The 11,460-nt window shown below is 44.5% G+C and overlaps 1 protein-coding gene across 1 annotated transcript in view; it reads right to left on the bottom strand.

Moving 5' to 3' along the window:
* Positions 1 to 253: 253 nt before the first annotated feature.
* Positions 254 to 11,460, bottom strand: part of SSC4D (scavenger receptor cysteine rich family member with 4 domains) — a 43,103-nt gene continuing 31,896 nt past the window's right edge. The window contains exon 9 of the mRNA XM_044285608.1: positions 254 to 570. Coding sequence (XP_044141543.1) covers positions 254 to 570 — 317 coding nt within the window. The remainder of the gene's footprint in view (positions 571 to 11,460) is intronic.

Raw genomic sequence — 11,460 nt, 5'->3', positions numbered from 1 at the left:
ACGCCATTTAGCCAAAATACATAGAATCCAGTAGAAAAAATGCCCCTGAAAGTGTCCATAGCTTTAAAGGTCATCTTAACACTACAGTCTGTGTATATTATAAATGCATATTTTTTCAAATCAAAGGACAATAGACTTGAAGAGTACATAGTCTTAGCTTGGAAGGGTTATTAAAGTGCAGAATTCCAGAGATGACACAGAATTATGTACATAATGTATACATTTACATATGTTCAGTTTGGCTGGATATTGTTCACAAGAGCCCACACTTCACCCCGGCATCTTCGGAGTGGTCACAGTTGTGTACATTCCAGTGAATGTAGGAGCACTGTAATAGGGAACTTTCATTGCCATGACACTTAACATTGTCAAGGAAAATAATGCCAGTCCCCTGCCCATACCAAGCTTCTCCCCATGCTTTTACTGCTGCTCCACAGCCTAGAGAACGACAGACCACTTTTGCAGCCTTTAGGTCCCATGCGTCGTCACACACAGTGCCCCACTGCAGTAAAAAAAAGATTTCCAGGCGACCTTCACAGCGATGGCTTCCATTCACTAAGCGCATGGACCCTGGTGAAACAGTGGAAAACCTGTCAGTTTCTAATTATCTTCATTCTAAAAGCTGCACATTTTAGTCAACTAGAATACCAGAACCTTGAAATGAAATGCATTTTACCACTAGGGAGTAATTCCACCTTTGGTTATCTTCTGACATGTAGGATATTGGGATCTATAGAAATGGTGCCTTCTCAAAACAGCTGATCGGCGGTGGTGTCGGGTGTCGGACCCCCACTGTATCATATACTGTATATCTATAACTTTCTCTATATATATTGTGGAACTGCTTCTCCTTGTCTCCCTGCCTTCTATACTGCTTGTCAGGGGTGAACGCTGCCTGCCCGCTCTCCTGTATCTCCCTGGTGGATAGTTAGTTGCTGAGCATGCCGGGGATACAGAGCACAGATGTCCTGTCAGTGCTCACTACAGTATGGAAGTCAAGGAGAATGAAAGTTAATAGATCCACAAAAGTCCTTAGCTGGTGCTGTCAACATATACATATACAGGACAGGTATACAGGCAATGCAGTTCGTATACATATTAAGAAAATTATGAAGTGACAACCAAACTACTGAAATGGTTGTATAGATGAAAATACACTGGGCCTCATTTATTAACCCCTTAACGGCGCTGGCAGGGTCTTTAAAGATGGCGCCCACTCCTGAGCGCTGCGGGCACCATAGCCGCGGGTGGCCACCTGCTTCTTATAGCAGACACCCGCTCATGTCAACCCCTCCGATGCATTGGTCAATCGTGACCACGGCATCTGAGCATGTGAAACACCGGAAGCACACTGTGAATGACAGGAGGCTGCTGCATAGTATTTCCTATGGAGCCCTTGCCTGTAATAGGGCTCCATAGGAAAGTAGTAAAATCATCATAGATTCCAATGCATTGGAGTCTATGATTAGGGTACTTTCACACTAGCATTTTTCTTTTCCGGCACTGAGTTCCGTCAAAAGGGCTCAATGCCGGAAAATGACTGATCAGGAGAGTAATCCGTTCAGGATGCATAAGGATGTCTTCCGTTCAGTCATTTTGACTGATCAGGCAAAAGAGAAAACTGCAGTATGCTACGGTTTTATCTCTGGCGAAAAAAACTGAAGACTTGCCTGAATGCTGTTTTTTTTTTCTCGCGACAGAACTGCTTACCGGATCACTCTGACGCAAGTGTTAAAGTAGCCTAATAGTAATCAGATGATTGCATGTTATAGTTCCCAATGGGAACTATAAAAAGTGTAAAAACAAAAAAGTTTTACAAAATAAAAAAATTAAAAAAATTCTAATCACCCCCCTTTTTCCCAAAAAAAAAAAAAAATTAAATTAAAAAAAAATATATGTTACAGACTGAAAGCTGCAGTGTGACTGGTTGCTGTGGGCAAGACAAGTTTTCCTCTCAGATATTTTTGATAAATGATGCTCACTGATTCCAAATTTGTAATTTTTAGCATTGCACTTGCTTGCATTCCCCTGCAGTAAGAACAAAATGGTAATGAAGCAGCTTATAACGTCCTGGACATGCATTAGCATGCAGGATATGGGCCATTTGCAGGTTTACTGAGGGAGAATGCAAGTGAGTGCAGAGTTGGTTAGTCATATATCAGAAATCCAGCCTATATAGAATTTTTTTAGGGAGGTGGGGGCTATATCTGTGGTGATAGATTCTCTTTAAAGGGAGTCTGTCACCTCATTTTCACCAATATAACTAACAACATGGCCCCACAGAAGATTGCAGACACATCCCAAGCATACCTGTGCGCACTTTGTGTCCTTATTCCATGTCCAGGAAAAGCACTTTTAGGCTACATGCACACGAACGTTGTTTGTTTCTGTTCCTTTTTTTCATTCATTTCAATGGGTTTGCAAAAAATGCGGACAGCACACCGTGTGCTGTCCGCATCAGTATGTCCGTTCCGTAGCCCCGCAAAAAAAATAGAACATGTCCTATTCTTGTCCGTTTTAGGCATTGTTGCAATGGATCCGCAAAAAAACGGATGGCATACGGATGTCATGTTTTTTTTTTGCGGATGCGCAATTTTCGAGCGGGAAAACACATACGGTCGTGTGCATGTAGCCTTATTCTGCTGGAAAACAGCTCCCAAGTGCCCAGCTGAAAGGGAAAGTAAAAACAGCTTTCACTCCTGACTCAAATTCTAATGGCTATATCTTCTGATATAGTGGATATAATGCTGTGGTTCTGGTATCGTCTGAAAGGTTAAACAAGGTCAGGCCCATGTTTCTAGTTGGTACCCTCTCCTCTTCAGTCTGGTTTGCTTTGGGCACTTGGAGCAGCAGAGCTGGGCACTTGGGAGCTGTTTCCCAGCAGAATAAGGCCTGATGCACACGACCTTTGTTGTTTTGCAGTCTATTTTTCATGGATCAGTTGTTCTGTATCTGAGTTTTTTTTCTCTGATTTAAGTCCTCTTCCGTTCCGTTATTTGACAAAACATATCCGTATGGTTTCCGTTTGCTATCTGTTTTTTGCAGATCGATAACGGAAACAGTAACTTATTAATGGCCAAACACATGAGCAATATGGGCTGGGCATAGCATTTCTACAGTATGGATCCGCAAAATACGGATGAAATACAGATGACATACGGATGTGTTCCGTGTGCGCTCCATATTTTTTGCAGACCCATTGACTTGAATGGGGCTTCGGACTGTGATCTGCGGACAATAATAGGACATGCACTGCTTTTTTGCAGAACGGAAATACGGAAACGGAATGCACACGTAGTACCTTCCGTTGTTTTTGCGGACTTATTGAAGTGAATGGTTTCGCACACGGTCCGCAAAAAAATTGAACGGAAGCGGAAAGAAAATAAGTTTGTGTGCATGAGCCCTAAAAGTGCTTTTCCTGGACATGGACTACAGACACACAGCGCACACAGGTATGCTTGGAATGTGTCTGCAATCTTCTGTGGTACAGTGCTCTTAGATATATGGGTGAAAAAGCGTTAATTTTTAACGTAAATTTGTTTTCCCTTAGTCCTAACAGCAGCACAAGTGGGGAGTTCTCCCCTCTGAAACTAGTAGGACAGGTGGAATTTTTGATGACAATAAATTTCCTACCAAGTAATAATTAAATAATTAGTAAAACCCACCCCTATAAAGGGCAGACTGCCCATCGTTCAGTGCTTTTTAACAAGTAGAAACAAACAAGGGTGAGAAATTTGTGTGCTGCTGTTAGGACTAAGGGAAAACAAATTTACGTTAAAAATTAACGCTTCCCTTACGTCCTAACCAGCAGCACAAGTGGGGACCTAGCAAGTAACCCAACAAATTGGGAGGGGCTTTCCCAGGTATAATCCTATAGATTTTATTATTTTTTATGAGAGGGCGGCAGACAGAATGGTATGTCCGAATGCTACCCCCTCCGAACGCCTAGAGTCTAGGCGATAGTGTCTAATGAAAGTGTGTGGGAGGTCCAGGAAGCCGCAGCACAAATCTGTTCAAGTGGAACGAGATTCTTTTCCACAAAGGAAGTAGATATTGCCCTCGTGGAGTGGGCGGTGACAAAGGATGGAGGAGCCAAGCCTTGGGATAAAAAGGCTTCCCGGATTGCCTCTTTTACCCATCTACTTAGAGAGGGTTTGGAGGCTTTCAGACCTTTGCTTTTACCAGAAAAAGAGAGCAGTAGGTGTTCCGATTTCCTAAAGTTCGCAGTCCTGTCCAGGTAGATTTTTAGATTTCTGGAAATGTCCAAGGGGTGAAGGGCTTCCTCTTCAGGAGATGATGGAGTAGGACATAGGACCGGCAGGGAGATGGTTTGATTTCGGTTACCGAATGAGGGAACCTTAGGAGCAAAGGTCGGTAGAAATCTCAACAGGACAGAGTCCTGGAGAAAGAGGGTATAAGGCTCAGTGGCGGCTAGGGCCTGTAATTCTCCAATCCTTTTGGCCGATGTTATGGCCAGTAAAAATGTGACCTTTAAGGATAGAAACCTAAGGTCTACATTCTCTAAGGGTTTAAAGGGGGGAGAGGATAGCCCCTTTAGAACAATGGATAAATCCCAACTAGGGATAGGTCTCAGGATTCTAGGTTTTAATCTTTCGGCTCCCTTGAGGAACCTCCTGAGTAGGGAGTCTTGAGATAATGGTCTACCTAAAGAGGCAGAGAGAGCACTGATGTGGACTCTGAGAGTAGACGGACTTAGACCCTTGTCCAGGCCGTCCTGCAGGAATTGTAAAATAGCTGAAAGAGGAGGATCTGAGGGTACTACCTCTTTAACAGCACACCACTGAAGAAAGATCTTGTGGATTTTTGAGTATGCCTTGTTTGTAGACTCCGCACGGGAGTGTGAAATAGTTCTCAAGACCTCCACAGAAAGCCCTCTAGCTTCTAGTAGGGGGCCTGTCAATCTCCAGGCTGTCAGATTGAGTTTCCTCAGATCTAGGCAGGGGCCTGTGTTCTGATACACAAGGTCCTGCATTAGGGGAAGTCTCCAATATGTGCCCTGACTCATCTTCATGAGCTGGGTGAACCAAGACCTCTTCGGCCAGAATAGTATTGTTGCAATGACCGGGGTCTGGTCTTGTCTGATTTTCGTCAATACCCGTGGTATCATGGAAAGTGGAGGGAATGTGTATGCCAGCCTGAACCTCCATGGAATGGCCAGAGCGTCTATCGCCAAGGGGTTTCCTCCTTGTAGAGGGAGTAGAACTTGTCCACCTTCGCGTTCAACCGGGTCGCTATCAAGTCGATCTCTGGAGTACCCCAACGTAGAGTGATCTGGGAGAAGATGTCTCTGTTCAGTGACCATTTGCCTGGAACTGGTAGACCTCGACTGAGTCGATCAACTATGTTGAGATCTCCCCTGATGTGAACCGTGGATAGGTGGGATAAACTAAGCTCTGCCCAAGAGAGAATTAGACCAACTTCGTGGAGAAGACCTGTCTATTACCTCCCTGTCTATTGATGTAAGAGACTACAGTGGTGCTGTCCGAACGGACTCTCACCGCCTTCCCGCGGATGAGAGGAGAAAAGTGATAAAGAGCTAGACGTACAGCTCTTAGTTCTCTCATATTGGACGAGAGAAGTCTCTCCTGTGGAGTCCAGGTACCTTGTACTGGACTGTCTTCCAGATGGGCTCCCCAACCTAAAAGGGAGGCGTCTGTGGTCAACGTGATCAAACGAGGTTGAATCAAGGACCTCCCATCTGATAGGTTCCTCCACCATTTGAGTGAGGAGCGGACTTTGACAGACAGGGAGTGAGTCTTGTCCAACCCCTTTTGGTTGTGGTTCCAGACAGCTAACACTTCCTCTTGAAGTGGACGGAGGTGCCAAAGGGCCCAAGGAACTGCCTCTGCAGATGCTGACATTTGGCCCAACATCTTCATAAGTGTTCTGATGGATCCTCGACGAGGTGCCATGAGAAACTGAGCGGATCTTGTGACTCGATCTTTCCTTTCTGGAGAGAGAAAAGGAGTCATCCTTTGAGAATCCACTATAAACCCCAGGAACACCCTGGAAGTGGAAGGTAGGATCTGGCACTTTTCCCAATTTATCAGCCAGCCCAACCGCTGGAGAGTCTGAAGAGCCAGATGAAGATGGGTCTGAAGAACGTCTATAGACGCAGCTTTTAAGAGCCAATCGTCTAGATATGGCACGATTTATAGTCCTTGAAGCCTGAGCTTGGCAACAACCGGAGCCACAACCTTGGTAAAGGTGTGGGGTGCGGAAGAGATGCCAAAGGGTAGAACAGCAAACTGGTAATGCTTTACCACACCTTTTATGGAGACCGCAACTCTTAGGAACTTTTGATGAGTTGGATGAATAGGGACATGAAGATAAGCGTCCTTTAGATCTATGGTGACCATGAGGTCTCAGGGATTTAGAATGTTGATTAAGGAACGGATGGTCTCCATTCTGAAGCACTTCTGTTTTATGAAGCGATTTAGGTAGCGCAGATCTATTATCATGCGCCAGTCTCCAGAAGGCTTTGGGACTAGAAATATGGGGGAATACACCCCTCGCCCTCGTTCGTGAAAGGGAACCTCCTCTAGGGCTTTTTTGTGGATATAAAGGAGGACTGCGTCCTCCAGAATCTTTTGTTTGATTTGGGGTAAAGGTCGGGTTAACACAAATTTCTCCTGAGGGGGAGACACGAAATCTATCGTGTAACCGAACAAAATTATATTTAGGACCCACTGGTCCGGGATCTCTTGCAGCCAGGTCTGCCAGAAAAAACTTAAACGACCTCCGACCGGAGGATTGTACGGAGGGTCTGGAGGGGAAGGGAGAAGGTAAGCGGGAGAGTCATAGGTCCGCCCTACGTTCACTGCCTCTACCACGACCGCGTCCGCATCTGGAGGACGCCTGGCGCCTCTGGGATCTTGAGGGGTCCTGAGGTCTTGTGTATCTGGACCTACTGCGACCCCGAAAGTACTGTTGAGGGAGATTTTTCCCTTTCTTATCTGCCAATCTTTCCATGAGCTTATCTAGCTCAGAACCAAAAAGCCTTCCTGGCTCATAGGGTAGGCCACATAAGTTGAACTTGGAGGTGTTATCGGCGACCCATGGTCACAACCAAAGGGGCCTACGGCTGGCAGAAGAAAGCGCCATACTTTTCGCAGCCAGCTTCAAATGTTGCGCAGAGGCGTCACACAGAAAATCCGCTCCCAATAGGAGGGTCTTAAATTGGTCCAGAATGTCCGTTCTGGCTACTCCGGCCTCTAGGTCAGCCTGAATTCTTAAAATGCGGGAACTTACAAAGTCCGCAGTCTCAGAGGAGGCGACAGCTACTGATGCGGAGGCTGCCGCAGCAGAATAATTGCGCCTTAAGGTGCATTCGACCTTACGGTCTAACTGGTCCTGGAGATTACTACCGTCATCTGACGGGACTAGGGTCCTTTTGGACAGTTTGGATATTGCCATGTCAACCTTTGGAGGCGGTACCCAAAGATCAGATTCCGATTCCTGGAGGGGAAACATGAGTTTAAACCTCTTATTGAGGACTGGCCCCTTCTCCGGGTGTTTCCATTCTGTAAGCATAAAACGTCCACTTTGAAGGTTCTTAACCCCCTAGAGGTGGATGGCGGAGCTTCCCCTTGCTCAACATCACGGTCCCTTGACCAGATGGAGCGTAAAAGCCTTTGAGTCTTCTCGGCTGGAAACAGGAACAGAATCTTCGTCAGAGGAAGAGGAGGAATGGTCATCCACAGAGATTTCTTCCAGCATAGGCATCGGACCCGGAGATGATTCTCTTGGTCTCTTTGAGGTCGCTTTTAATTTCGGAAATAGAATTTTCCATGAAGTCCTTTATCCACCCAAACATGTCGCTTCCAGTGGGTTGCGACAGAGGGGGGCGACATGATGGACACCGATTGTACTCGTAGGAGTCCGGCATTGGAATCTCGCAGGAAGCGCAGACTAAATGTCTCTGCTTATGAGTGGATTTACCGTGCTGATCACTGTTAGGAGATGCCATCTGAAAATACATTTTCAGTTTAGAAGTAGTAGTAATAGCCACAGGTGTAAGTTTCACAACGCTGGCCGAAACCGGAAGTCGTCAATGACGCACTTCCTGTCGGCCGAGCAGCATGCAGCAGGAGCCCGCGAGAGACGCCAGCGATCCAAGCCCTGTAGGTGGCCGAGTGCCGATAGGCTCCGCCCCTGTAGCCTGGACTGCCGCTACCGCAGGTGCAGCGGTTCACGAAATAACACCATGAGCAGAGGGGACCGGAGCCACTTAATGTCCACAACCTAGGACCATCAGACAAGGGGTAGGAAAAATTGGTCAAAGTAAAAGTATTTTAAAAATGACAGGCCGTACCCTTGTTTGTTTCTACTTGTTAAAAAGCACTGAACGATGGGCAGTCTACCCTTTATAGGGGTGGGTTTTACTAATTATTTAACTATTACTTGGTAGGAAATTTATTGTCATCAAAAATTCCACCTGTCCTACTAGTTTCACAGGGGAGAACTCCCCACTTGTGCTGCTGGTTAGGACGTAAGGGAAGAGGTGACATCTGTGTTGTGTCAGTGGTTTCCACACATACATAGGGGGACATTTCTCAATAATGGTGTCATTTTCTCAACAAAAAAAAATACTAACATTACAAATCAAAAGTGGTGATTTGTTTCACCTCATATAGCAAAAGATGCACAGCACTTTTAAAATGTGACGTTTCAAAATACAAACTTGAGTATCCGTCTAGTTTTCTCGATTTGCAACATTTTATCTTGAAAAGCACTAAAATGCAACTTTTTTTAAACCAAAATGCGCCATTTCAGCTAAACCTGCTAGACCGACCGCATTTGCAACTTTGAAACATATTTGTGACTTTCAAAGCATATTTGCGAAATTTCCAGTGGTAAATTGTAACTTTTGTCTCAGACTCGGGATGTTTTTGTTTTTGTTGAATATCAATTTACTGACAAAACCCTGCTGATTGGCTCATTAATATTAGATAAAAATAACTGCAGCCAGTTTTAATACTTACCTATCGCTTGTTACCACGATGAGTTGGTTTTTCTTTTGATAAATGTGACTTTTTGACAGGCTTTTTACACTAAACACTACCACATAAGCTGGCTTAATTGTCCACAACAACTTTTGCCATTTCTGCTTATAAGGGCGCCTTCACACGTGGCAGATTTTGTGGCACAAAATTCCCCGACTGAAAATGAGTTCCATTCATCTGGATGGGGCAGCAAGCACAAGGATTTCTGCCAGCTCCATTAAGGTGAATGGAACTGATTTTCAGTTGCGGAATTTTCTCCCACAAAATCTGCCGCATGTAATAGCACCCTAAGGCCTCTTTCACACGGGCGTCATATTTTTTGCCCAGATAAAATGCAGGTGCGTTGCGGGAAAATGGGCAATTTTTCCGCGCGAGTGTAAAACATTGTAATGCAGTGAGAAAAATCAGCATGTTTGGTACCCAATCCCGAACTTCTTCACAGAAGTTCGGGTTTGGGATCGGTGTTCTGCAGATTGTATTATTTTCCCTTATAACATGGTTATATGGGAAAATAATAGCATTCTTAATACAGAATGCATAGTACAATAGGGCTGGAGGGGGTTAAAATTTTTTATTTTTTTAACTCACCTTAATCCACTTGATCGCGCAGCCTGGCTTCTCTTCTTTCTTCTTCTTTGCTGTGCACAGGAATAGGACCTTTGATGACGTCACTGTGCTCATCACATGGTCCAATCACATGGTTCATCACCATGGTGAGGGACCATGTGATTGGATCATGTGATGTGACGTCACCACAGGTCCTTAGCCAGCAGCTCAACATTACAAAAGACAGAGATCCGCAACTACGCGATCAAGTAGACTCAGTGAGTTAATTTTATTTTTATTTTTTAACCCCTCCATCACTATTTTACTTTGCATTCTGTATTCAGAATGCTATTATTTTCCCTTATAACCATTTTATAAGGGAAAATAATACAGATTGGGTCCCCATCCCGATCGTCACCTAGCAACCATGCGTGAAAATCACACCGCATCAGCACTTGCTTGCAGATGCTTGTGATTTTCACATGGCCCCATTCACTTCTATGGGGCCTGTGTTGCATGAAAAACGCTGAATATAGAGCATGCTGCGATTTTCACGCAACGCACAAGTGATGCGTGAAAATCACTGCTCATGTGCACAACCCCATAGAAATGAATGGGTCAGGATTCAGTGCGGGTGCAATGCGTTCACCTCACGATTTGCGTGGAATACTCGCCCGTGTGAAAGGGGCCTAAGAGTATGATAAATGAGGTGTTATATGTGATAGACCCGCTCACTTTGACATATATAACTCATTTCTGGCGTGATGCATTCTTTATGGTGAAAAGTCTAGAGAAAACAGTTTATATATTTGGCGCAAATCAAATTTCAGGAGCAACACGCTTAGTAAATGTCCCCATAGACTTCAATGGGCGTGTTTGGTCCACATCCTGTACCAAAATAGTGCATGTCTCTGCTGTTTTTTGGTTCCTACATCACAGATATATGAATCAATAAACATATTAAAAACAATAGGTACGTGTGCTGTCCGTGGAGAACATGTACAGCACACATTAGTGATTCACTGATGTGTAAATAAGGCCTAAAATTTTGTTATCATGGGGTGTGCCCCTAAACACTCTGGTGTTGTCAGCACAGATTGGACAGTGTCAGACTGCTTAAGGACACACTCCTTTGATGGGAGTGCAGGGAGTTGGACCCCCATTTGATGTTTGAAGGGGCAGGGAGTGCACAGGTGTTACAGTTGTTTTCTTATGTATTGTGTATAGTATTAGGTAAATGGTACAGCTATAGCGACATCTTGGGTTAGCATGGGCATTTTTAAAATTGTATTTATTCATATGTATGTTATTTAAAATATTGTTTTATTCGTATATGTACCGGTATATATTTTCATTGCATAATGTCTCCCTAGAGGTCATAATAGACCCCTGGGGGACATTCACACCTCACTTGTTTAGATGGGGCCCTGCGCAGAATTATTTTAGAACCCTCACCACCTGCACAACTAAAAAAAAGTTAAAAATAAAACACTATGTCCAGCGTTGCAACCATTGTGTTTATAATTTCCATTATGCATTATAAATGAAAATAAATAAATAAATAAAAATAGGCAACTTTGAAAATACTTTTCCTATTTTCTATAAAAAATGTTTTACCTCTCCTCCCATGGATTTAATCCCTCCTCCTCAGGGGTCACCCCTCACTTCCTCCATTGATATATCTTCCCCCAGGTATCATCTCATGCCCCCTTCCCAGTATCCTCTCCCCCACTTATCATCTCTCCCACAGCTCTAATCTCATATATCCATCTCCCCCAAGTATTCTCTCTCCCTTCCCCATTACCATCTCCCTCCATTCTCACGTCTCCCTCCATGTAGTATCATATCCCAACGTCCCCCTGTAATATATCTTCCACTCCTCTCCAGT

Source organism: Bufo gargarizans, chromosome 3 (assembly GCF_014858855.1).
Source record: "Bufo gargarizans isolate SCDJY-AF-19 chromosome 3, ASM1485885v1, whole genome shotgun sequence".
Taxonomy (NCBI): domain Eukaryota; kingdom Metazoa; phylum Chordata; class Amphibia; order Anura; family Bufonidae; genus Bufo; species Bufo gargarizans.
Note: the sequence above shows the minus strand (reverse complement) of the source record. Positions and strands in the feature narration are given on the sequence as shown.